The 27321-nt window shown below is 47.5% G+C and overlaps 4 protein-coding genes across 40 annotated transcripts in view; 2 read left to right on the forward strand and 2 right to left on the reverse strand.

Moving 5' to 3' along the window:
* Positions 1 to 3581, forward strand: part of ank2 (ankyrin 2) — a 182276-nt gene extending 178695 nt beyond the window's left edge. For 24 of the 33 annotated variants that reach the window (XM_023949052.1, XM_023949054.1, XM_023949058.1 and 21 more), the window contains one exon: positions 1115 to 2860. In XM_023949052.1, coding sequence (XP_023804820.1) covers positions 1115 to 1331 — 217 coding nt within the window. In that variant the 3' untranslated portion in view covers positions 1332 to 2860. Of the gene's footprint in view, positions 1 to 1114 lie in introns of all 33 variants that reach the window. The other 9 variants (XM_023949064.1, XM_023949065.1, XM_023949066.1 and 6 more) reach the window with 1 other exon arrangement.
* Positions 3582 to 3679: 98 nt separating this feature from the next.
* Positions 3680 to 6183, forward strand: LOC101161697 (tripartite motif-containing protein 16-like). The gene has a single exon (XM_023949075.1). The coding sequence runs from the start codon at positions 4026 to 4028 to the stop codon at positions 5685 to 5687; it is 1662 nt and encodes a 553-aa protein (XP_023804843.1). The 5' UTR covers positions 3680 to 4025; the 3' UTR covers positions 5688 to 6183.
* Positions 6184 to 11535: 5352 nt separating this feature from the next.
* The window catches only part of LOC101172229 (calcium/calmodulin-dependent protein kinase type II delta 1 chain), an 81708-nt gene continuing 65922 nt past the window's right edge, over positions 11536 to 27321 (reverse strand). For 2 of the 5 annotated variants that reach the window (XM_023965797.1, XM_023965799.1), the window contains 6 exons: positions 21057 to 21101; positions 19022 to 19070; positions 15605 to 15680; positions 15433 to 15527; positions 14551 to 14779; positions 11536 to 14447 (listed from right to left, as the gene is read on the reverse strand). In XM_023965797.1, the coding sequence (XP_023821565.1) occupies positions 14444 to 14447; positions 14551 to 14779; positions 15433 to 15527; positions 15605 to 15680; positions 19022 to 19070; positions 21057 to 21101 (498 nt within the window). In that variant the 3' untranslated portion in view covers positions 11536 to 14443. Of the gene's footprint in view, positions 14448 to 14546; positions 14780 to 15432; positions 15528 to 15604; positions 15681 to 19021; positions 19071 to 21056; positions 21102 to 27321 lie in introns of those variants that run through there. The other 3 variants (XM_023965800.1, XM_023965798.1, XM_023965801.1) reach the window with 3 other exon arrangements.
* LOC111949244 (extensin-like) lies at positions 13335 to 14303 on the reverse strand. Its single transcript, XM_023965956.1, has one exon. It carries the CDS (start codon positions 14301 to 14303, stop codon positions 13335 to 13337), a length of 969 nt encoding a protein of 322 aa, XP_023821724.1.

Consider the following 27321-nt stretch of genomic DNA (forward strand, 5'->3'; position numbering starts at 1 on the left):
GGAGAAGCTGACCGGCTGACCCGAGGCGCCGGGTTGGGGGGGTACGGAGAGACAGGCTCAGAGAGGCACGGCGGTCCACCACTGCTCCAAAACCAAGAGAAGAATCCACAGGCAGACAGAAGGGGGGGGTCCTTTCACCCGCTCTGACCAGAACCCGAGCAGCAGGTTCTGAACCAGAACCTGGCTGAGTCCAAAACACAGAGAGAGAGTAGTGAGAGCATAGATGAGACGACCCCGTCATGTCTGACTGTTTCCATTTTCAGTCATGTTTGACTTTCTCATTTTCTTCATGAATCAAAACGATTCCGATCCGTCGTGACTCCAATCAAAACTGGGTTTCTGCTGTTTCTCACATTTTCTCATGATGGACGACAGTCATGAAGTTTTTCTTTAGTATTTCTTCATTCAAACTGAGGTGAACTGTGACACGCCAGCTACAAATGGGCGGGGCCAAAGTCGCCCTGCCCCGCCCCTTCTCTGTTTCCAGTGGATGAAATATTCATGAACGGCTGACAGTGGACGGGAGGGGGCAGATATGTCCTTTGGTGGTTGGGGGGGGTCAAAGCTGTCCAGACAGGAAATGAAGTCTTTGGTAGTGATGTCATCGTCATGGAGAATTGTGTTTGGAGAAAGTAGGAAGAGGTGGGAGCTGAAATCCTGGGGGGGTCAGGGGGTGCTGCTGAAGACGGTTGGAGTCCACCAGATGACTGACAGACAGTAGATTCTTTGGAACAGGCGCTTCCCTGCCCTTTTCTGCCCCAACTGGAGGCCTGAAGGGCTTTTGACAGGCCTGTGCACCCAAAGGTGCCGAGTTCTGACACTGATGGTGGACAGAAGCCCAACGTCACAGTTCTGACACATGGACACAGCAGGAAGCAAACCTGCAACCTTCCAGTCAGACGTCAGCAGCTCTGCTTCTGTCCAAAGGAGTCTCTTTTTTGAAAGAGCCCTTAGCCAATCGCTGCCTCACTACGACCTGCTGTAGATGCATCCAAGCAGCCAATCAGATCAGGGTTCATTCAATCGTTGTGCTGTGAAGTGGTTGTGTGTTTTTCTGATGTCGGTTTCAGAGTTCTTGTCCCACGTGACACGTCCTGTTCTTGTGTCCCTGCAGAAGCCGGATGCATAAGTCTCACACCCAGAAGAGGACGGTGGTGAGGGACGCACACGGGACGCACCTGCACCTGGAACGCCTGGAAGACACCCCAGAGGCCCTGGAGCCGGACGCCCTGCAGCAGCACCTGAACACGCTGCTGCGACGCTACTGTCAGGACGCACAGGAGGACGATGAAGAGCGCCGGGAGGAGGAGGAGGAGGAGGGGACAGACTGAACAGCTTCTCCTACTGGTCCTTTCCTGAAATCCGGCTCCTCTGATCCTAATAGACCAGAAAGACTCCCCCTTCTGGTCTGACTGATCATTACAACCACACCGTTGTCTTTACTTCTGGATGAAAGAGAAACAAAAGCAGAAATTCTTCAGCAAAGACTCTTCAGCTGCTCGGACGGTGACCAAAGAAAGCATCTGTTGATCCTGGCGTTTGGGACAAAGACATGAATCTCATGGAAAAGCAGCTTCCTTTGCCTTCTGCATGAGCTCCTTCTTGCTTGTAAAGTTTGTACATAGAGAGAAATGCTGGGACTGGATAGTGGGGGGGGCATTTAACTTATTAGCCCACCTGATGTTGCTGTTCCTGCACCAACCTAGCTGCAGGAAGACCGACAGACCCACCAGAGACATGAAAGTGTGATTTGATGTAGATGATGGACCCGTGTCCTTCACATCATTGTGTCGGTGCTGCCGCCTCTGCATGTGTAAATACGGTGTGTCTGACCTTTTCACCTCAGTTTCCACGCGTGTGCACGTCCATGAAGCCTTCCAGAGGTCCGCACTGCTGGATCTTTGTGTCTGCAAATGCTTTAAGAACCGCATAAAAGCTGGAGGCCGCCTGAGCGCGTCCAGAGCTTCACCAAAGCGGCGTTCCCGCATCAGCAGCTTCCTTTAGCAGGACGGCAGCTCATACCTACCAAAAACCACCACTAGGTGGCAGCATCGCTCACAAAAACCTTTACTTACATTTCAAAGGCCAACAGCAAAGTCACAAACACTCAAATCACTTCCAAACACCAAACTAGAAACTCATCAGGGGCTCCTCCCCGGTCACCATAGCAACCACTGGAGAGATGAGATCATGGGAAGGTTCTCTGCCCGGGTAGCTGTAAAAATGGAACACATTTGTCTTTCAAAGTGGACTGTGATACATTTTTTCTGCCTTGTAAACCACTAAAGTCCAACTAGGTCTCCTGAGGAACCAGAAAGAACCTTTACTGTAGTGAAGTAGCTCACCCCTCCTTCTGAGTGCAGGTGAGGGATTTGAACACCGTCGTTTTTTCACACATGAAGACGTTTCTATGGGAGTTTGAATCCATGAAAGGCGTCTGCTTAGGTTGTGTGTTTAACCACACTTGTAGTAGAAGGTGATGTGTTGGAGCTGTGGTCCGGTCCGGTCCGGTCTGGTCTGGTCTAGTCTGGTCTGGTCCAGTCCGGTCCAGTCCGGTCCGGTCCGTGTGCTCACAGTATTTGTTGAGATCAAATATAACCCGTCTCTGATTTTTGTTTTTCCACGTTTTGTTTGGGTTGAACAGATCTTCTTCACTTCCTCATACGATTCCCATCCATCCTTTGTTTCCAGCCGTCGGTGACCCGTGGACAGTCCAGCTGAGGATTGTGGGTAGTTGACTGTGTGGTAAAGTCTTCCTGCTCAGTTGCAGCGTGTTTTTTCTGAAAGCTGGCTGTGAGGAAGGGTTTGGTGTCCGTTCAGTGTGATTTAATAAAAGAATAAAATTCCAGTGTGACATCCAGACGCCGCCGGTGGTTTGATTGGAAACACTCAGAAATGTGGTCACATGACCAGAGCAGAGACGTCTGCAGGTTTGATTCCATCAAGTTAGCACAAAAACCCAACGAGGAAAAGCAGCTGCAGCGTGGAATGAAGAAGAAAGCTGTTCATGTGGAACCAAAGCGCCATGACTCTTTGTTTACGGGGGGGCCACGCACATCAACACCCACCCTTTTCACACTGCAGGACTGTGTTCCGGTCCGGCGTCTGAACACAGCGACGGCGGCTTCACCCTATGACAACCAGAGACGGGGTAGGGGGGGGTGTCAGTGTCTTGCTCATGGAGGCGTCGTCATGTGGGGGGGCAAGGCAGGACTGGAACCTGCAATCTTCCGGTCAGGGTCAACTGCCTACCGCTGCACCACAGGCGACCCCCCCCATTCCAGGGCGGGTCACTGACCAGTTGCCGGGCAAAAACAGGAATATTTTCCAAAATCTGGAATCTGTCATGACAGAGACTCGTGTAACATTAGACACCACGAGCTGCAACGCCGCACCTGAACGCCATTTCTACCGTGACGTGTCGTCCTCCAGTCCCAACTTACTGCTGTCAACCCCAATGTCAAGAGTTTTGGGATTTTTACAATAATAAAAAAGTTAAGATTAAAAAAGTCTTCCTCCAGATTTACAGTCTTCTTGATTTAATGTCAGCCGTGGTTTCAAATAAAAAGTTCCAAAGTTGATTTACCGTTTGGGATCAGTTCATTCATGAAGTCATAAACCGGACAAACGTCAAGAATAAATCAGACTTTTTCTAACGACTCCTTTGATTTTCTTTATCCAGAGCTCAAATAAATTACTAATATTTAGTGTTCAAGGTGGATCTGTCTTAAATTCATTCTAAAGAACTTCTGACTGTTGTTGCTAAAACACAACATTTGATGATAACCACGAAGAACTCTGGACTTTGTCTCTTTCAGGATCTTTGACTGACAGTAAAACCATTAAATGTTTCTGAGTTGCAGTAAATCTTATGGAAAATCCCAGACTGTCCTGGACTCTGGTCCTGAAATCCCTCCTCCTGATGACAAAACCTTTGAAAGTTCAGAGTCTGGAAGGGAAACAAGCTGTGAGGAAACCTTCAGCAGAAAGAACTGCAGCTTCTTCAACTGGAACTCTGCAGCAAAATGAACAGGAAGGATCTGGATGAAGAAAGCTTCTGCTGTTCCATCTGTCTGGATCTGCTGAAGGATCCGGTGACTATTCCCTGTGGACACAGCTACTGCATGAAGTGTCTTCAAGGATTGTGGGATGCAGAGGAGAAAGTCCCCAGCTGTCCTCAGTGCAGGAAGACCTTCACACCGAGGCCTGTTCTGGGGAAAAATGTCATGTTAGCAGCTTTAGTGGAGCAGCTGAAGAAGACCGGACTCCAAGCTGCTCCTGCTGGTCTCTGCTATGCTGGACCTGAAGATGTGGTCTGTGACGTCTGCACTGGAAGAAAACTGAAAGCCATCAAGTCCTGCTTGAGCTGTCCGGCCTCTTACTGTGAGGAACACCTTCAGCCTCATCTGAAAGCAGCTGCATTGAAGAAACACAAGCTGGTGGAACCCTCCAAGAAGCTGCAGGAGAACATCTGCTCCCGTCATGATGAGGTGATGAAGATGTTCTGTCGCACTGATCAGAAGAGCATCTGTTATCTCTGCTCTGTGGAAGAACACAGAGGCCACGACACAGTCTCAGCTGCAGCAGAAAGGACTGAGAAGAAGAGAGAGCTGGAGGAGAGTCAGCAACAAATCCAGCAGAGAATCCAGGACAGAGAGAAGGAGGTGAAGCTGCTTCAACGGGAGGTGGAGGCCATCAATCACTCTGCTGATCAAACAGTGAAGGACAGTGAGAAGATCTTCACTCAGATGATCCGTCTCCTCCAGAAAAGAAGCCGTGATGTGGAGCAGCAGATCAGATCCCAGCAGCAAACTGAAGTGAGGCGAGTCAAAGGTCTTCAGGAGGAGCTGGAGCAGGACATGGCTGAGCTGAAGAGGAGAGACGCTGAGCTGAAGCAGCTCTGGCTCACAGAGGATCACAGCCACTTTCTGCTCAACTACCCCTCACTGCCCCCACTCAGTGAGTCCACCCCCTCAGCCAGCATCCATGTCCGTCCTCTGACATACTTTGAGGATGTGACAGCAGCTGTGTCAGAGCTCAGAGACGAACTGCAGGACATTCTGAGAGAGGAATGGACAAACATCTCACTGACAGTCTCTCATGTGGACGTTTTACTGTCAGAACCAGAACCAGAACCAAAGAGCAGAGCTGACTTCCTCAGATATTCACGTCAAATCACACTGGATCCAAACACAGCACACAGACATCTGTTACTGTCAGAGGAGAACAGAAAGGTGACAGCGATGGAAGAACCTCAGTCTGATTCTGATCATCCAGACAGATTTACTGATTGGTTTCAGGTTCTGAGTAGAGAGAGTCTGACTGGACGTTGTTACTGGGAGGTAGAGAGGAGAGGAGAATATGTTGGTGTAGCAGTCGCATACAAGAACATCAGCAGATCTGGAAGTGAAAGTGGATTTGGTTTAAATGATAAGTCTTGGTCATTATATTGTCAGCCAGACTTGTTCTCATTTGTCCACAACAACATAAGAACCTCCATCTCAGCTCGTGTTCCCTCCAGAGTAGGAGTGTACCTGGATCACAGAGCAGGTGTTCTGTCCTTCTACAGCGTCTCTGAAAGCATGACTCTCCTCCACAGAGTCCAGACCACTTTCACTCAGACGCTCCATGCTGGACTGATTGTTGGTTATGTTGGAGACACAGCAGAGTTGTGTAAAGTGAAGTAGTTCCTGAAACAAGTGAAATGTTTGTTTTCAGTGATTTCTCTGCTTTGGATCATCTAGAACTAAACGTTTGAACTGTTCAGATTCTGTGGAGTCATGTTTGGAGTCAGAAATGGAGAGAAATGAAAATCTCTAGAATGTGGATTGGAGACATTTTGGAACATGAATGTCAAACTTTTGGGAGTCCAATCTGTTTTCTGGTGGTTTCTTTGAACTTTGGGATTCCAATGTTTTTGTGTTGTTGTCATGGGAACTGAAGGAAGCTGCAACACAAATGGAATCAGTGAGGTCACCATCCCAGACTTTCTCTGGTTTGTTCTCCACAGAAACACCAAGAGAAGAAGCTGAAGGAGAAGATTGTGTTTGTGGAAAGAAGAACATTTACAACTTTGTGTTCTTCCTGCTTCATTTGACAACTTTGGATTGTAGATTTGTGTTTTCATGTCTCTGTTTCTGATCATGTGATGACAATAAAAACCTCCTGATTCTTTGGTCTCCATTCCAGAGTTGGAGTGAAATGTGATGAAGAAAAGTGGGTCTTCCTGAGACTCAGACCCACAGAAATAACTGCATCCTGAGCTGCTTTTTGCTGCTAAAGTCTCCAGGAAAACACATTTTGCTCTGATCTCACTGCCATTCATTTCATGAAGCCGTGTTCACAGTTAACTACATTGAGATGTTCTACCAGGTTTCTGTTCATCTATTAACCAGGTTGGTTCTGATTGTGAGACACAGATGCTCTTTTCTCTGGTATATTAAAATCAAATCCCTAAAGTGGCGTGAAGGATTTTTAAAATATTTCTTTTTTCCTGTTCTATGTGACATTTAGGTTGAAAGTAACAACACACTCCTATTTACTCAGATTTATTTCTCTCTTTCCTTTTTATTTTTAAATCCTTTCTTTATCTTTAGGCTCTTTAAATGTCAGCGGATCAAGAAATGCCATAAAAGGTAAAGCGCTGTTTCACTAAACAATTGAAAAGTGACCTTTTTGTCTTTCAAGAGTCACATTCTAGCAGTAATGATAGAAACTTCTGGAAATCTCAATGGGGTGAAGATGTTTATGGTGGTCAGCTGGAACTCTCACAGTTAGACACATTCTTCTGAGCGACTGTGACAGTCAGGGTCATTCTGTGTTTCTGATAATATTCAGTAACATCTTTATTAACAGATACGGATACAACTCCAAACTGGAAAATGTTGAGCTCCTTTCTTTGACTGAAAATGATATAATTTATGGTTTAAATAATGCCGTTATTATAACAGTAGGTGATTTTAATATAGCATTAAATAATCAGATGGCCACCATGTCCTCTTCCTTCTGAGAGTCCCTTACATTCATTCATGCAGAGAGATAACCTGAAAGATTCCCAAACAAGGAAATCTCCATCTGTGAGGTAGGATTCAACCAACTAAAAGCTGTCCCAGTAATTCCAACCGTGTCATGAAGTCTGTTTAAAAGGACAGAGTGGTCCACTGTGTCAAAGGCTGAACTCAGGTCCAGTCAGACTAAAACAGATACTTTCTTCATGTCAGCATGTGACCTGAGATCATTTAAGACCCTGACAAGTGCCATCTCTGTTGAGTGATGAGATTTAAAACCAGACTGAAACTTTTCTAAAATGTTATTTTCATTAATAAAATCATTCAGTTGAGTAAAAACAAGCTTTTCTGTGTTTTCATCACTTGTCGTGGCGCTGCAGCATCAATCAAGACAAAACTGTTGAGCGTTTTCTCACCGATAGGACGTACAGTAGAAAGGTCATCACGGGGTCGTTGATCCCTCCCCTGTAGGATAGATGATCTAATGTCATCTATCTTAGTGGTGAAGTGGACTTCAAACTCCTCACAGGTTTTACTGCTAAAGGTGGACGGTGGTCAGAGGTTGGATTGATGTATTGATTGTGTATTCTTTGACCTGTCTGTTGCTCCCAAACCACCGCCTGGCCCTGCAGTTGTCCAAAGGAGACAAATAAATGAGAGCACTGGGGCACAGTTTGTAGAAATGATAAACCCTGAAAACGTCTCTGGTGCCAATGTTGATGAAATGCTGAATTCTGTTACTTCTAGCATCTTGAATGTTCTGGATGCCATTGCCCCTATGAAGGTTAAATTGATAAAACATAGACAGAAAGCTCCCTGGAGGAACGATGATCTAGTCAGGGCACAGAAACAACAGTGCCGCAGAGCTGAGCGAAACTGGCGCAAGTCAAAACTCCAGGTTCATTATGGAATATATAAGGCGGAGTTGTACGCTTACAACCAGATCTTATGCAGAACAAGGGAAAGGTACTTCTCTGAAATCTTTGGAAGTTGCAGCAGCAACTCTCGTGTCCTGTTCACAACAGTTAACAGATTAACTAACCCTCCAACCTAGCTACCAATAGAATTGGTTTGTACACCTAAATGTAATGAGTTTGCTGTATTTTTCAATGACAAGGTTCAGGGCATTAAAAAAGCCATCAACTCCACAACACATATAACTATCGAACGGCCACCTACTCACTCTAAGCTGACTCACTTTGTACCTGTCACTGACCAAACTGTCCAAGAGACCATCACCCGTCTGAGCCCGTCTACATGCTGCCTTGATGTGTTACCCACTAGATTTCTAAAGTCTGTCTTGAACAGTGTGTTGCCATCAATTACTCAAATAGTTAACATGTCTCTTCAATCTGGAATATTTCCAGAGGCCTTAAAAACTGCAGTCATTAAACCCCTCCTGAAAAAGAGCGGTCTTGATCCCACTGTACTGAATAATTACAGACCTATCTCTAATCTGCCATTTTTAGGAAAAGTCCTTGAAAAAGTTGTCTACCAACAGCTCACTGACTTTCTCTTATTAAACAATTCATTTGATGTTTTCCAGTCAGGTTTTAGACCCCATCATAGCACAGAAACTGCTCTTATCAAGGTAACCAACGACATCCGCCTGAACACTGATGATGGAAAAGTCTCTGTCTTAATCCTGCTAGACCTGAGCGCTGCCTTTGATACTGTTGATCATGGGATCCTTTTGCACAGACTCCAAGACTGGGTTGGCATCTCTGGATCTGCCCCTAAGTTGGCTCAAGTCTTATCTAGAAGACAGGAAATATTTTGTTGAAATTGGGAGTTGTGTCTCAGACTACATGGGCTTGAATTGTGGTGTGCCCCAGGGATCGATCCTGGGACCCCTTCTGTTCAACCTCTACATGCTGCCACTAGGGCAGTTAATACGCAGTAATAACATATCTTATCACAACTATGCAGATGATACTCAGATCTATGTGTCACTGACAACAGGTGAATATGGGCCGGTGGATTCACTCAACCACTGCCTCCAACAGATCAGCGCGTGGATGCAGGACAACTTTCTCCAGCTAAACTCAAACAAGACCGAAGTTATTGTTTTTGGCCCACAGAAACAAAGAGAAAGTGTCAGCAGCTACCTTCATTCTCTGTCTCTTAAACCCTCAAATCAAGTCAGAAATCTAGGGGTAATCATGGACTCTGACCTGAACTTTAACAGCCATATCAAGTCAATAACATCAGCGGCATTTTACCACCTGAAAAACATTGCCAAAATCAAAAACATAATCTCAAAGCGAGACCTGGAGATACTTATCCATGCATTTGTCTCCAGCAGGTTAGACTACTGTAACGGCCTGCTCACCGGCCTGTCCAAACGAGCTGTAAAACAGCTTCAGTACATCCAGAATGCTGCTGCTCGAGTCCTGACCAGAACCAGGAAGTATGATCACATTAGTCCTGTGCTCAGGTCTTTGCACTGGCTCCCTGTACCTCAAAGAATAGACTTCAAAGCAGCTCTGCTTGTGTACAAGTCTCTCCATGGCCGAGCACCAAAGTACATCTCTGACATGTTAGTGCCATATGAACCATCTCGTACTCTGAGGACCTCAGGGGCCGGCCTCCTGTTGATTCCCAGAGTCAGAACTAAACAAGGGGAATCAGCGTTTCAATATTCTGCAGCTAAAATCTGGAACAGCCTCCCTGAAGGCGTAAGACAGGCCTCTTCTGTGTTCATGTTCAAATCTAGACTTAAAACATTTCTGTTTAGCCGTGTATATGACTGAAAGGTCCTATCTGCACTTTTCTTTCCTTTCCTTCCTTTATTTTTAAATCAATTTTCAATTATTATTATTTTTTTTTCTTCTTCTTTTTTTTCTTTTCTTTTAAAGTAAATTTTACGTTGATTATTTCTATGATGTATTGTGATTTTAATGCATTTTTCTGTTTTGTGAAGCACCTTGAATTACTTTGTGTACGAATTGTGCTATACAAATAAACTTGCCTTGCCTTGCCTATTTTATCAATTGTAGCAAAGATTTTTGGCTTTGACTGATTTTCTGCGATGAACTTTGAGAAACATTTCTATTAAGAAAAAATTATTAGCTTGTTTCTAAAAATGTGATGTATTGTGAGTTTTGTTTTCTGCCAGTGCCGTTCTGCCCTTCTTGTCATTCTTTTGAGTTTCCTAATGTCTTCAGTTCTCCAAGGAGGCGGAGCTTTCTCCTTAACTGTTTGTAGTTTTAATGGGGCAGAATTGTGGTGAGTTTATTATGGAAATGCTAAGTTTATAGATGGATATGAAAGAGTTGGTTGCTGATTTTCCAAATGTGAGATCAAGTTTGCAGCCACTTCAGGATGTAGACGGCGCCCTCTAATGGTTCTCTGAGGGAGCTTCTCCATTCTGCAGTCATGCTCCTTAAAAACAGACATGAATGATCAGAAATGCCCACATCCACAACAGAGGTGACTGAGGCCTTCAGGCCGTGAGTAAGCATCAGATCCAGAGTGTGACCTCTGTTGTGGGTGGGAACCTTCACATGCTGAACATAATCCATAACTGTTAAAACGTCACGGACAAACATCTCTGAAGGATCATCAGCGTGTACGTTAAAATCACCAAGAACCATCATTTTTTCTAAAATCCATGTATACTGAGGAAAGCAGAAATAAAAGATGAATTATATTTAGGAGGTCTGAACACGATCAAACACAACACGACGGGATTATTAAATACTATAATACTGATATTCAAAGAAGAATATTTAATAAACATAGTGTCTCTAGAACCAATACCTGCAGATAAAACTGCAGTTGTCCCACCCCCCCGACCTTTTTTTCTGTCCTGGTTTGTGAAGTTAAAAAGGGGGGGTTAAGATTGTGATCTAAAATAAAGTCATGAATAAGAAATGATTTGTTTGAAAGTGATTGAACATTTCAGAGTGACAGATAGATTCAGTTTGGTTGACTTATTGCTGTGACTGGCTGAGTTCTGGATTCTAGGATTATTATACCGTATGTCCAACACCAGAGGCTTTCAGCTCTCATCTGTCTGCTCAGCTGATGGACAAGTTAAAAAGAAAGAATAAATCAGACTTTTTCTAACGACTCCTTTGATTTTCTTTATCCAGAGCTCAAATAAATAACTAATATTTATTTACTAAATATTAGTTAGTTATGTAATTTAGTAACAAATCATCGTAGACATTTATTGATATCCACAAGTATTTGCAAGAAAGTTTTCTTTATTCTTCAACTTGAACTTCCCACCAGGTCAATAACCATCTCAGCATATGATGTATAGTTATGAGGATGAAACAAGCATTTTAGAGGAGATGCTCAAAGGAACAAAAGGCATGTAAGTCATGTGGGAGAACACACGTGTGGATCTGGGTCCTCATGGATGCTTTTGTGACTGTGCATGTCTCCATGACGGCTCAGCCGTGTTCTAAACTGCTGCTGCCATGCGATGAGTCGTGGCGTTCTTCCTCAGCTGCAAAGACAGAACGAGGATCTTTCTCTGGCGTCACATGGATGACCCAAACGTTTGACACGTTCCAGTGAAGACACGCTTGATGGTTTGGCACCCATGACTCTTTTATTCAAGACCTCCTTTAACATACATGTGCTTCGTCCCATCATTAAACGCAGTCGTCTCAGAGAAAATTACAAGGTGACAGTAAAAGACCATGTGACCGTCTGCCCCCTCAAACGTGACGTTGGAACCCCCCCCCCCCATCACTGGAAGCCTCTAGAGGAAACAGAACTAAACCCAGAAGAACAAAAGTGACGAGGTCATCCTGCAGGTAGAACCAGGAAACACTGGCTACATGTGTGGGAGGAGTCACAAGAAAGGGGGAGGGGCAAGCATCAAAACATCACAGCATAAATTGAAAACAGGAAATTCCCCTCATCTTCCCATAACCGTCTGAAGGGACGGTCGCTGGACAGCCGCAGGACCCCTTCTTCTCACACGGGGGGTTCTGTTTTGCCGCTCGCCGCTCACCGCCACTCATGGAGGTCCAGCTGCACCACAAATGCTCTTTTTTTTCTAAACTGATAAAAATCCCAGCAGATGGAGCTGGCAGTGAAAAGAATGAACGCTTCTAAAACAAGGAAATGAAGAGCAAACATTCCTACATCAGCAGAAACAGCAGAGCTCTGAACCAGACAGCATTTCTGACAGAGGAAGGTTTCTGACGGCGCCTCGGCACGCTAAGATGACCTTTGGTCCCACTTTGAGCAGCAGCGCTGAGCTTGGAGGGAAACGACCACAAAGAACCAAATCCACACGTCTGGTTCCAAGCATCCGTCTGCTCCGTTTTGGTCCCTTTGAGGATCATCTGTGAGGAACGCTTTCAGCTCCTAAACTGGATCTCAGCGACTCGTAAAAAGAAAAAAAGGTCCTAAACCCAAACTGAAGGAAAACCTAACAGCTGGGGGGGCTGGAGTTGCCCTGGAGAAAAGAAACCTTTAGGTCTCTGTGCTGATCCAGACCTGCAGGTGGGATTGGATCAGAACCGGATCACGTGACCTCCATTACATACATGACCGAGTGACAGAAAGGAAGAAGGAGAAAGGAACCCCAAAGCTGAGAGGAGTACAGCCATGTTCCACATCGGACTGCATCCACAGGAAGCTTCAGTCCAGCAGCAGGGGGGTTGAAACAAACAGAGGGGGGGCTGGTTTGGGACACGGGGGACAATTTAGGACATGTGGGCCGGTTTGGGACACAGGGCTGGTTTGGGACACAGGGCTGGTTCAGGACATGGGGGCCTGTTTAGGACATGGGGGCCAGTTTGGGACATGGGGGCCAGTTTTGGACATGGGGGCCGGTTTGGGACATGGGGGCCTGTTTAGGACATGGGGGCCAGTTTGGGACATGGGGGCCAGTTTTGGACATGGGGGCCGGTTTGGGACATGGGGGCCAGTTTGGGACATGGGGGCCGGTTTGGGACATGGGCGCGGTTTGGGACATGGGCCCGGTTTGGGACATGGGGGCCGGTTTGGGACATGGGGGCCGGTTTGGGACATGGGGGCCAGTTTGGGACATGGGCCCGGTTTGGAACATGGGCCCGGTTTGGGACTTGGGGGCCGGTTTGGGACATGGGGGCTGGTTTGGGACACAGGGCTGGTTCAGGACATGGGGGCGTGTTTAGGACATGGGGGCCAGTTTGGGACATTGGGGCCAGTTTGTGACATGGGGGCCAGTTTGGAACATGGGGGCCAGTTTGGGACATGGGCCCGGTTTGGGACATGGGAGCCGGTTTGGGACATGGGAGCCGGTTTGGGACATGGGGGCCAGTTTTGAACATGGGGGCCGGTTTGGGACATGGGCCCGGTTTGGGACACAGGGGCCAGTTATGGACATGGGGGCCGGTTTGGGACACAGGGGCCGGTTTGGGACACGGGGGCCTGTATGGGACATGGGCCCGGTTTGGGACATGGGGGCCGGTTTAGGACATGGAGGCCAGTTTGGGACATGGGCCCGGTTTGGGACATGGGGGCCGGTTTAGGACATGGGGGCCAGTTTGGGACATGGGGGCCGGTTTGGGACATGGGGGCCGGTTTGGGACATGGGGGCCAGTTTGGGACATGGGGGCCGGTTTGGGACATGGGCGCGGTTTGGGACATGGGGGCCAGTTTGGGACATGGGGGCCGGTTTGGGACATGGGGGCCAGTTTGGGACATGGGGGCCGGTTTGGGACATGGGCGCGGTTTGGGACATGGGCCCGGTTTGGGACATGGGGGCCGGTTTGGGACATGGGGGCCGGTTTGGGACATGGGGGCCAGTTTGGGACATGGGGGCCAGTTTGGGACATTGGGGCCAGTTTGGGACATGGGGGCCTGTTTAGGACATGGGGGCCGGTTTAGGACATGGGGGCCAGTTTGGGACATGGGGGCCGGTTTGGGACATGGGGGCCGGTTTGGGACTTGGGGGCCGGTTTGGGACATGGGGGCTGGTTTGGGACACAGGGCTGGTTCAGGACATGGGGGCGTGTTTAGGACATGGGGGCCAGTTTGGGACATTGGGGCCAGTTTGGGACATGGGGGCCTGTTTAGGACATGGGGGCCAGTTTGGAACATGGGGGCCAGTTTGGGACATGGGCCCGGTTTGGGACATGGGGGCCGGTTTGGGACATGGGGGCCAGTTTTGAACATGGGGGCTGGTTTGGGACATGGGCCCGGTTTGGGACACGGGGGCCAGTTATGGACATGGGGCCGGTTTGGGACACAGGGGCCGGTTTGGGACACGGGGGCCTGTATGGGACATGGGCCCGGTTTGGGACATGGGGGCCGGTTTAGGACATGGGGGCCTGTTTGGGACATGGGCCCGGTTTGGGACATGGGAGCCGGTTTGGGACACAGGGCTGGTTCAGGACATGGGGGCCGGTTTGGGACATGGGGTCTGGTTCAGGACATGGGGGCGGGGTCGGCTGACTGCTGTTGGGCGTCTCCAGATCGTCGTCTCACCTGGAAAACAAGATTTGCAGAGTTTCAGCTGAAATGCCGACTCAGGACAGTTCCGTGACGGAACAGGAGCTTCCGTGACCCAGACGGCGGGACGGCCACCTACTTGGCGGGAACGGTGGGGGATCCTGAGCGGTGGAAGTGGATGTTCTGCCACTTGCTGTCCCGGCGGTGCCAGATGCGGGTCTCCTCGGACTGCGTGGTGCGAGGCAGGCCGCCGCCGTCGATGTACTGCGTCAGGCGGATGTAGGCGATGCAGGCGGCGTCGTCACCGATGAGGTGCACGTGGGGGTTGAGCAGGATGGTGTGAATGGGCTGCTTCCCCTTAGGGGGGGCTGTAAAGACAGGACACGGGGTCACATCTGAAGATCTTTCAGACCAGTTGAGGAGAATTTGAGGACATTTTAGCAGAAAAAGTCTAGACAGGAAGTCATGCCTGCAGTCCAGGCATGATGGGATGTCATCAGGACAGGTGTGGCATAAGTCATTGTCTGAGGTCAATATTTCTAGCGTTTTGCTGATTATTTCATTTAAAAGGAGGTTAAGGAAGAACTAAACTGAGTCCAAATGGGTTTGTTTCATCAGCCGACCGTTACGGTGGATGTTTCGGCACAGACCACCAGAACCTCCAGCTCTTCCTCAGTTTTACTGTATTTCTTTAAGCATGAAGTTGAATTTTGAAGAGATTTTCAGTTTGATCCGACAGAACTTTGAGAAATCCGTCTTTGCAGAAGATTAAAAAACTAAATTCACAGTTCTGATTTGTTAAAATGAGGCTTTGATAACTGACCACGTCAGAAAAAAGGAGTTCTGTACGTTAACCTTACTCTGCTTCCTTTTACAGCTTTTTGCTTAACTTGCACTAGAGCAAAGAAGCTCCTCCCCCTTTAGATCCTGTTTATGCCCCGCCCACACATTAAAGTCTTTATGTACTTGATGCGTGTGGAGACCCTTTTCATGAGCAGCCGTGACCCTGGAGGAAGTTTACCGTTTTCAAAGTAGAAGCGGTGGAAATCCGTTCCCTCCACCAGGTTCCCCAAAGCTTCAGGCTCAAAGGACGTCAGGCCGGGATCACAGATCTTCCTGGAAGAGGAAACCCAGACGGATCAGCCTGAGAACAAACCTCCTGCGGTCTGCAGAACGGATCGGGTCAAACTAACGTGTAGGCCTCAAAGTCTCCGTTGTTGATGGCCTCGATCAGCTGCTCCGTCACTTTGATGATCTCCTGCTTGCGGGCTGTGGAGACAGGAGAGGCAACTAAAGTCGTGCGTCCACACGACGAACCAAAAACAGTCCCAAACCACGAAGAGAGCAGCTCCACCCACCATCAGGGCAACAACGGGGAGAGGTTTTACCCTCAGAGGAGGCAGAACTGTTCCCCGCTAAGTGAACTCTAACAGAGACCTGAGATACCACCATGTCCTGAGAGACCACCAGGTCCTGAGAGACCACCAGGTCCTGAGAGACCACCATGTCCTGAGAGACCACCAGGTCCTGAGAGACCACCAGTATCTAAGAGACCGACGGGTCCTGAGAGACCACCAGGTCCTGAGAGACCACCAGGTCTTGAGAGACCAACAGGTCCTGAGAGACCACCAGTATCTAAGAGACAGACGGGTCCTGAGAGACCACCAGGTCCTGAGAGACCACCAGGTCCTGAGAGACCACCAGGTCCTGAGAGACCACTAGGTCTTGAGAGACCACCAGTATCTAAGAGACCGACGGGTCCTGAGAGACCACCAGGTCCTGAGAGACCGCCAGGTCCTGAGAGACCACCAGGTCCTGAGAGACCACCAGGTCCTGAGAGACCACAAGGTCTTGAGAGACCACCAGGTCCTGAGAGACCACCAGGTCCTGAGAGACCACCAGGTCCTGAGAGACCACCATGTCCTGAGAGACCACCAGGTCCTGAGAGACCACCAGTATCTAAGAGACCGACGGGTCCTGAGAGACCACCAGGTCCTGAGAGACCACCAGGTCTTGAGAGACCAACAGGTCCTGAGAGACCACCAGTATCTAAGAGACAGACGGGTCCTGAGAGACCACCAGGTCCTGAGAGACCACCAGGTCCTGAGAGACCACTAGGTCTTGAGAGACCACCAGTATCTAAGAGACCGACGGGTCCTGAGAGACCACCAGGTCCTGAGAGATCGCCAGGTCCTGAGAGACCGCCAGGTCCTGAGAGACCACCAGGTCCTGAGAGACCACCAGGTCTTGAGAGACCAACAGGTCCTGAGAGACCACCAGGTCCTGAGAGACCACTAGGTCTTGAGAGACCAACAGGTCCTGAGAGACCACCAGGTCCTGAGAGACCACCGGGTCCTGAGAGACCACCGGGTCCTGAGAGACCACCAGGTCCTGAGAGACCACCAGGTCCTGAGAGACCACCATGTCCTGAGAGACCACCAGGTCCTGAGAGACCACCAGTATCTAAGAGACCGACGGGTCCTGAGAGACCACCAGGTCCTGAGAGACCACCAGGTCTTGAGAGACCAACAGGTCCTGAGAGACCACCAGTATCTAAGAGACAGACGGGTCCTGAGAGACCACCAGGTCCTGAGAGACCACCAGGTCCTGAGAGACCACTAGGTCTTGAGAGACCACCAGTATCTAAGAGACCGATGGGTCCTGAGAGACCACCAGGTCCTGAGAGACCGCCAGGTCCTGAGAGACCGCCAGGTCCTGAGAGACCACCAGGTCCTGAGAGACCACCAGGTCTTGAGAGACCAACAGGTCCTGAGAGACCACCAGGTCCTGAGAGACCACTAGGTCTTGAGAGACCAACGGGTCCTGAGAGACCACCGGGTCCTGAGAGACCACCGGGTCCTGAGAGACCACCAGGTCCTGAGAGACCACCAGGTCCTGAGAGACCACCATGTCCTGAGAGACCACCAGGTCCTGAGAGACCACCAGTATCTAAGAGACCGACGGGTCCTGAGAGACCACCAGGTCCTGAGAGACCACCAGGTCTTGAGAGACCAACAGGTCCTGAGAGACCACCAGTATCTAAGAGACAGACGGGTCCTGAGAGACCACCAGGTCCTGAGAGACCACCAGGTCCTGAGAGACCACTAGGTCTTGAGAGACCACCAGTATCTAAGAGACCGACGGGTCCTGAGAGACCACCAGGTCCTGAGAGACCGGCAGGTCCTGAGAGACCGCCAGGTCCTGAGAGACCACCAGGTCCTGAGAGACCACCAGGTCCTGAGAGACCACCAGGTCTTGAGAGACCAACAGGTCCTAAGAGACCACAAGGTCCTGAGAGACCACTAGGTCTTGAGAGACCAACAGGTCCTGAGAGACCACCGGGTCCTGAGAGACCACCGGGTCCTGAGAGACCACCGGGTCCTGAGAGACCACCAGGTCCTGAGAGACCACCAGGTCCTGAGAGACCACAAGGTCCTGCTCCAGGGATTGTGTTTAAAAATGCTTTAGTTTTTCACATTTTTATGTAATCTTTTTATTCAACCCATGGAATAAAAGCTGAAAGTCTGCACTTCAATGGGATCTGAGTGGATTTATTTCAAATTCACTGTGATAATGTACAGGAATTAGGACAAATGTGTCTCCGTCCAAATATTGATGGTCCTGACTGTAGTTCTATGTAGCATCTTTAAGCTTTGACCGTGTTCATGTTTGAACCCTAAACCTTTTGCTCATGTGACCTTAACCTAATCCTCCGCCGTCAGCAAGCGTCCTGTTGCTCTGCGCCGCTCTGGAGGAGCAAACCTTCATTTCAGAGGAAGGACTGGACCATCAGACGAAGCAGTCCCATGTCATCAGCAGGTTGGCTTCACAGAGCGTTTCCTGTACTTAAACACTCAGGAAAAGCTCACTGGACCCGGCTGCAGCATGGAAACATTCAATTTTTTAAAGATGTGGAGACAGCTTTCTAAAACTTGATCGTAATAAACTCCTGTGAGTGAAGAGTGAGGCTCCGCCCACTTCACTTGATGCACACACGAGTCCTAACAGAAAAGAAGAACCGTTAAATGCAGACGGACGGCTCTGCAGAAGCTCTGCTTATCAAAACCTTTCTGATACTTAAATCAACAGTGGGGGGGGCTTGTTGGCAAATCAGGTGAAAAATCCACCAATCACATTCAGACAATCAGAGTTCACAGCAGATCCAAACGGTCATAACAGCCTCTGACCACCAGGGGGAGCTCTCTCCCTGTAACACATTGCTGCTGCTAAACTCCTAAAGTCATTATTTTTAAAGTCCAACATTGTTCTGTCAAACAAATGACAGACAAACATCACGGATGCCGTAAAATGTGAGAGCAGAGAAAACGCCACACACCCACACGTGGGGGGCAGCCCCCCCACGTGTGGGTGTGTGTGTGTGGGGGGGGGGGGCTGCAGGGTTCTCTGAGCCACAGCAGGAAACCAGCACAACGCTGTGACCCCATGGAACGCTCCGACCCCGTCAGGAAGCGGCTCAGACGTGTGCGGCTCAACACAAACCAACCATTTAGTAACTATAACTAAACATGCAAAGCATGGACGGGAGTCTTTGGATCGGGGAGAAGACGTGTGTCTTCCAGCAGGAGGACGGCGTCCTGACGGCGTCCTACCTCTCACGTCCTCGTCCTCGATGGTGGTGTTGGTGCTCTCACTGGACTCCTGCAAAAACCAAAGATGTGGATGAGACGAAGACGCCATACTTCAGAGAGCGCGTCATCACACGAGGAACACAAAACCAGAACCTCTTCTGCTCTGGAAGTAACTTGATGCAGGATTAGCTTCTTCAGACAAAAATGTCTGAAGAAGCTAATCGCAGAAGAAGCTAACGCATCTTTACAGACACAAAGAGTCCAAATAGGAAGAAATCAATCTGAATGCCAGAACAGTTTTTGTTTTGTTCCAAATCAGAAAAGTCAAACTTGTGCAAAAGTGAAGTAGAAACACATCAGCATGTGGTTACCTGTAGTTCACCTGTAATCACATGACTTGATGTGAAACATGTGACCTCATGGGCCCGTGTTCAACACCAGCACTAAAACATCATAAAACTGAATTCTGAGCCTTTCTTCCCACATGAATCTGGGAATCGACTGGATGCTATGGCAGTCCTTTCACAATAAAAGCCTCCCAACATACCTATGGCTCATACATGAACATACGAAGTGCACGGACCACCACACCATCATGTAGCATTGATCAGAGGAAGCATCGACACACGCATGCATGCCTTCCACTCCAAAAGCTGGGATCTGCATGTCTGCGCATGCGCCGCATCCAGACATGCAGATGCGTCCAGGCTAGGGATGGGTATCGTTAAGGTTTTAACGGTACTACTACTCTTATCGATACTGCTTATCGATCCGGTATTTTAACGGTACTCTTATCGATACTTTTTGTGGACGAATAATAAATAAATAAATAAATAAATAACAAATTAAGAACATAAAGTGTTTCATTTCCTCATTATGCAACAACATTGTTTTTTTTAACAAAACATTTTACTTTATACATGAGAATGTTCCAGACAGGATATTCATTTAAATTATTTAATCTAATTATTTTTATTCTTTATGAGCGTGATGTTTCCTTTGATCTTTTGTCCATTTTCCACAACCTTGAATAGACTTTTCTGTCTGTCAAACACCAGAGTTAAGATTGAGTGAGATGATGGAAACAAATTCACTTTGATGCAGACTCCATCTATTTATTTATTTTTGTTTAAATCCAGTAAACCCAATAAATTATATTAATTTTACGGATGACAACTATCATTAGTCATTAATTATTATTAAGTATTAGAAAGCAGCTGATGGTGTGTCACGGGTCTGGAGTCATAAGCGGTGAATCTAAGCCCCGCCTCTCTACCTGTTTGTTTTGTGTAGAACACGCCGCTACAGCGTGTTCTACACAAACAGCGCAACAAACGTTCATCGTAGCAGCGAGGTGACAGGATGGTGGGGGCTCCTTGATGCAAACTTCATTAATTTTACGCAGAAACGGGTGTTCTTAGTCTAGGGCGCCACTGACTGTGTGTGTGCGCACGCGGCGCGTACTCTCTGAACAACAGCCCCGCCCCCCCTGCACACAAATAGACAGACAGAGCTCTCCGCTTCAAAGAGAATACCGAAATTAAAATCATCGTTAATTAACGGAGATTGACTGACTTGGTGAGTTAAATATGACAGATAACGCTTGTGGGACACAAAAAAAAGAAAAAGTAACTTCTCCAGTACCGACGGCAGAACCGTTGAGGTCAGATCTTAACGATACTGCGGTCTTGAAGAATGTGGCCCCGGGGCTGGTTCAATACCGGGGCACGGTACCCATCCCTAGTCCAGGCAGATTTGACCTGGAACTGCTTCTGTCCTGCATGGGTCTGCAGCAGACCACCGAGCAGCATGCAACAGCGCTCCCACATTCAAAGGTTTGACAGGATGGAGAGAGCACACCACTACACCATCAAACCGCCGGTGATGTACAGTGAGGCTGCAGCAACACACATGTCACTGTCTGCATGTGTGCCAAAAACAACACGCAGCAGCTGAAAACAAGAAGAACCTGCAGCTCCTTGTTTCCAAAAGCGTTTCTGTTTCAGACAAATGGAACAAACTGCAGCTAAACTTCAGTCTGGAGTCAGCTCTATACCTTATTTCCTTCAGGCGGGTTGTGGATAACTGTGGACTGAGGCTCCTGATCAGAGAGGAAGAGGAGGAGGAAGACGGCGTTACAAACTGAAAAGGTGTCAGGGGGTAAAGAACGCCAGGAGGCAGAAAGACGAGACACGATGGAACGACAGCGCTGGAGTTTCACTGCAGACGAGCACCTCAACAAAACCACGCTCAACACAGGCCACAGAGGTCACAAAGGTCACAATAGAGGTCACGGCAAAGGTCACAGCAGAGGTCACAGCAGAGGTCACAACAGAGGTCACAGCAGAGGTCATGGCAGAAGTCATGTCAGAGTTTACAGAGGTCACAGCAGAGGTCACAGCAGAGGTCACAGCAGAGGTCACAACAGAGGTCACAACAGAGGTCACAGCAGAGGTCATGGCAGAAGTCATGTCAGAGTTTACAGAGGTCACAGCAGAGGTCACAACAGAGGTCACAGCAGAGGTCACAACAGAGGTCCCAACAGAGGTCACAACAAAGGTCACAGAGGGCGTGTCAAAGGTCATATCCAAACCCATTTCCATCCAACTTCACAAACACACTCAACACTCAACAAACCACATCCATACACGACAGAACAGACATCAGGTTCTTCTGGAAGATTTCCTGCTGAACTGAACAGAACCGGGACAGACTCTGCTCTGGCTCAGCCCAGGCTGTGCTGGGATTCAGCGGAAAATAGACGGATGAACATGATGTTTAATGATTTTAAGTTTAGGAGTGAGCAGCATCTGAAAGGAATCCATTCTCTGTCCAACATCACCTCTCATCAATCTGGGTGGAGGGGCAGGTCCTCCAGCAGTGACCTTTAAACCACAGTCTTCAGGCCTGCAGCAGTCTGAGGAGGGCAGACGGCCCCCCAGGCAGGAAGTGACCTCAGCTCCTCAAACATGTTCAGGGCTTGTGAGGTTTTAGAAAAGAACGACAGAGAATTCTAATAAAACCGGTTCCGGTCCGGGGTTACAGCGGGACGCGTGTGGGCTCACGGCGGCTATACAACTATTTTCAAACGACTAAAAAAGTTGATTTTCTCCGAAAAAAAGAGAGGTGACCATGGCCCCTAAGAAAAAACAGGAATACGAAGACCTTAAAAAGTCTCTTGATGACATCCAAGCTACGTTGTATCCCTTTATGGAACAAGACTGGACCATGTGGAACAACAAGTAAGGATGAATAATGTCATTCTCACTGGAGTACCGATCAAACCTCGGGCAAAGCTAAATGCAGCTGGAGTTAGCATTGCTAATGCTAATAGCGCTAGGAGCTCTGAAACGGAGAGCGGTGGAGAGACTCTGGAACACCAAGTGGAATCATTACTCACATCTAAAGGGATTTCCCTGGATTTCAATACCATGGAGACCTGCCACCCGCTCCCCAGGAGAACGGAGACGGATAAACCGGCGATCCTCATCAGGTTTGTGAATCACAAACACAAGCTAGCTTTGATGAATCAACGGAGGAATCTGAAGGGATCTGCTGCTTATCTGAACGACCATCTGAGCAGAAGGAATGCTGAAATCTCCAAACATGCACGGCTTCTCAGGAAGCGTAAGCAGATTGAGAACACTTGGGTCAAAGTGTTCATAAAAACTTTTAAGAGTTTTTATGATGTGGATTCTTTTATGCAATCTTTTAACAGTCACCGTGAATCCATTTTGACCTCTTCTAAAATCTCTTTTCCATGGATAACTGAAGAAATCCGCTGCTCCAGAAGGCTTTGTCGCAAGGTGGAGCGTTTGTGGAAATCAACCAATTTGGAAGTACACAGGTTACATCTTAAAGATCTGATCTGTGCTCTAAATGAAATGATAAGACAGGCCAGATCAGCTTACTTTTCAAACTTATTTCTACAAATAGGACAAATCCTAAGGTTGTATTTAGCACTCTAGATTCTCTAGTTTCACCTTGTGCTTCTAATTTCCCAAAGCTTTCTCAGCCTAACTGCAGCTCATTTCTTCAAGGTTTCTTAGCTAAGGTTTTGGATGTTGGAGCAAACATCCCTCCTTTAGCCAGTGTTCAACTCTCTCAGAGCCTTCAGTGTCTGCAGTCTTGGTCTAATTTCTCTCCTGTGACAGTGGAGGACGTTCATTCTCTGCTGACAAGGCAAAAACCTTCGTCTTGCCCTCTTGACACAATTCCCACCTCTGTCTTCCTGAAAGTGTTCCACAGTATAGGTTCTAATGTTGTAGACCTCATTAATCTTTCTTTGTCTTCAGGATCAGTCCCAAAGTTCTTAAAGCATGCTTTAATAAATCCGGTTCTGAAAAAGCCTAATTTGGACCAGTCAGATCCCAAACATTTCAGACCAATCTCGAAACTTCCTTTTATTTCCAAAATCTTGGAGAAAGTGGTCGCTGTCCAACTAAATATGTACCTGAACAGAACACAATATATCAGATTCTTTTCAGTCTGGCTTTAAGAAGAACCTTTCAACAGAGACAGCTCTCCTAAGAGTTTCAAATGATGTGCTTATGGCAGCTGATTCAGGCCAGTATACCGTCCTTGTGCTTTTAGACTTGAAATCTGCTTTTGACACTGTGGATCATAACATTTTAATTGAATGTCTTCACAATGACTAGGGTCTCTCTGGGTCAGTTTTAAATTGGTTTATATCGTATCTTAGTGGAAGAACATTTAATGTGGCTGTCGGTTCTTCAAGCTCCGAAATTAAATAAATAACTTGTGGCGTTCCCCAGGGTTCTGTACTAGGCCCTATTTTATTTATTTTATATATGATTCCTCTTGGGAAACTTATTAATCAATTTAGCCACATCTCATAACATTTCTATGCAGACGACATCCAGCTCTACTGTTCTTTCACGGAAAATGATTACTACAAACTACAAAATTTGCTGAATTGCTTAACGAGCATTAAAACATGGCTGAACAGTAACCATTTAGTCCTAAATACTCAGAAAACCGAGACACTTATTTTTGCCCCTGAACATAAAATCCCGTCCATCAGACAACACCTTGGGTGTCTGAGCTCTTCTGTCCAGTCAAGCCTCAGAAATCTTGGGGTGTTGTTTGACAGGTCTATGTTTCTGGAAGGTCACTCAAAACAGATAGTGAAAAACTGTTTTTATCATCTGAGGAACGTGGCAAAATTAAAAAGTATCTTGTCTCGATCAGACCTGGAAACGATTATCCACGCTTTTATTTCTTCTCGTTTAGATTACTGCAACTCTCTTTTTACCTGTTTCAACAGACGTTCCCTAAACCGTCTTCAGCTTGTCCAAAACTCTGCAGCGAGGCTTTTAACAGGAACCAGTAAACGGACACACATCACTCCTCTCTTGTCTGCTTTACATTGGTTACCTGTCAAATTTCGAATTGTTTTAAAATTCTACTTCTAGTTTTAAGAGCCTTGCATGGTCAAACTCCGACATACTTATCTGACCATTTAACCCCATACTCTTCGGCCCGATCATTGAGGTCTTCCAACCAGAATCTTTTAAGCGTTCCAAAAACCCGCTATAAGACTAGAGGAGATCTGTCATTTCAAGCTGTTGCTCCTCGTCTTTGGAACTCCCTCCCATTGTCGCTGCGTCAGATCGATTCCGTTGAGTGTTTTAAATCTCAGGTCAAGACGTTTTTATTTAGGAGAGCTTTTAGTTGATTTAGTCTTAGTTTTACCACGTTTTACTGTGTTTTGTTTTACTATTATTATTATTCTATTTTATCACTTTTTTGTGTGTTGATTTGATTCTATGCTCTTTGTAAAGCACTTTGTGACTCGCTCTGGGAAAAGTGCTATAGAAATAAAGATATTCTATCCTATTCTATTCTATTCACATTCACACACTGGTGGCCGCTCCGCTGCCAAACACAGGTTCCCGCCTACCACCAGAGGCAAGGTGGGGTTCAGTGTCTTGCCCAAGGACACTTTGACTCATGGGCGTTCAAGGCGGGAATCGAACCTTTAATCTTACGATCATGGGTTGAATGCCCTACCGCTGCACCACGGCCACGCAACATGGCAGCCTAATCACTTATTATTCCACATTCCTTCACAGAGGCCAATGGATGTCAAATAAAATGCATTTCACTTTAAAATAATTGGTTTATTCAATTTCCTCCAGACTGAATATTTTACATCTGACGCTGAAACAATCCTGATAATAAACTCAAGAGGAGCAACGCAAAACATGAAACGCCTGCCCAGAATGTGAATGTGCAAATCAATGAAAAATTAAACTAAACATGCAAACGTTTGGAGAATTTGGAGTTAACCTCCTTTCTCTCCTGAAACGTCACCCATCCATCGACATATCAATAACTGGGGGGCCGCCGAGGCACAGTGGTAGGGCGGCTGACCTCCAATAGTAAGTTTGCAGGTTCAATACCCGCCTTGAGATGAAGTGTCCTTGGGCAAGACACTGAACCCCACCTTGCCTCTGGTGGTAGGCGGGCGCCTGTGTTCAGGAGCGGAGCCGCCGACCATGTGTGACTGTGTGTGTGTGTGTGTGAATGTGTGTGTGTGACTGTGTGTGTGACTGTGTGTGTGTGACTGTGTGTGTGACTGTGTGTGTGTGACTGTGTGTGTGACTGTGTGTGTGTGACTGTGTGTGTGACTGTGTGTGTGTGACTGTGTGTGTGACTGTGTGTGAATGTGTGTGTGACTGTGTGTGAATGTGTGTGTGAATGTGTGTGTGACTGTGTGTGAGACTGTGTGTGTGTGACTGTGTGTGTGTGACTGTGTGTGTGACTGTGTGTGTGTGACTGTGTGTGTGACTGTGTGTGTGTGACTGTGTGTGTGACTGTGTGTGTGACTGTGTGTGTGACTGTGTGTGTGTGACTGTGTGTGTGACTGTGTGTGTGTGACTGTGTGTGTGACTGTGTGTGTGTGACTGTGTGTGTGACTGTGTGTGTGACTGTGTGTGTGACTGTGTGTGTGTGACTGTGTGTGTGACTGTGTGTGAATGTGTGTGTGACTGTGTGTGAATGTGTGTGTGAATGTGTGTGTGACTGTGTGTGAGACTGTGTGTGTGTGACTGTGTGTGTGTGACTGTGTGTGTGACTGTGTGTGTGTGACTGTGTGTGTGACTGTGTGTGTGTGACTGTGTGTGAATGTGTGTGTGAATGTGTGTGTGACTGTGTGTGAGACTGTGTGTGTGTGACTGTGTGTGTGTGACTGTGTGTGTGACTGTGTGTGTGTGACTGTGTGTGTGACTGTGTGTGTGTGACTGTGTGTGTGACTGTGTGTGTGACTGTGTGTGTGACTGTGTGTGTGTGACTGTGTGTGTGACTGTGTGTGTGTGACTGTGTGTGTGACTGTGTGTGTGTGACTGTGTGTGTGACTGTGTGTGAATGTGTGTGTGACTGTGTGTGAATGTGTGTGTGAATGTGTGTGTGACTGTGTGTGAATGTGTGTGTGACTGTGTGTGTGACTGTGTGTGTGACTGTGTGTGTGTGACTGTGTGTGACTGTGTGTGTGTGACTGTGTGTGAATGTGTGTGTGAATGTGTGTGACTGTGTGTGAATGTGTGTGACTGTGTGTGTGTGAATGTGTGTGACTGTGTGTGTCTGTGTGTGTGAATGTGTGACTGTAAAGCGCTTTAGGCCTTCGATGAAGGTAGAAAAGCGCAGACGTGCAGGTTTTTCATTCAGCTCTGTGAACAAATCAAACTCTGTCCATTTTTCCTGGAAAGCTCAGCACTTCACTTCAACCTTTTTCTCTTTTTGACAACATTTTGGTCATTATTGTGTCTCTACTGATCATTACTATAGAAATGTAACAGCAGTGAGGCTCAGGGAACCAAACTGCATCTCACCCAGATGCAGATCTGTTAGTTTCACTCTGAGCACGTGCAGACAAAAACTGTTTCACCTGTCCTGCTTTTCCTTTGCCCCCCCCCTAGTGGCGGAATTGCGCATTTCTTATTTCTTTAAAAAAATCATAAATCACCACAAGAATGGACTAGAAAAGAGCTTTTTTTTAAAAACATCATTATAATTTTTACTCTTCATGACTGGGCCGGATTGAACCATCTGGGCCGTACGGGTCGTAGGTTTGACACCCCTGGTTTAGATGAACTGTTGTGGGCTTTACTTAAAGTGTTACATGAAAAGTGGGACGTCACGGCAAAGCAGAGGCGCCGTTTCACACAGAATGATGCACAGATGAGAAGTCCTGCTGATGTTCAGCCCAACACTTCCAGCTAGTGCAGGACAATCCTGTATGCCCTTTGGTAAAACGTGTAAACACCGGGCTATTGGTCCAATGCCCAACCTTTCCTAAC

Source organism: Oryzias latipes, chromosome 18, assembly GCF_002234675.1.
Source record: "Oryzias latipes chromosome 18, ASM223467v1".
Taxonomy (NCBI): domain Eukaryota; kingdom Metazoa; phylum Chordata; class Actinopteri; order Beloniformes; family Adrianichthyidae; genus Oryzias; species Oryzias latipes.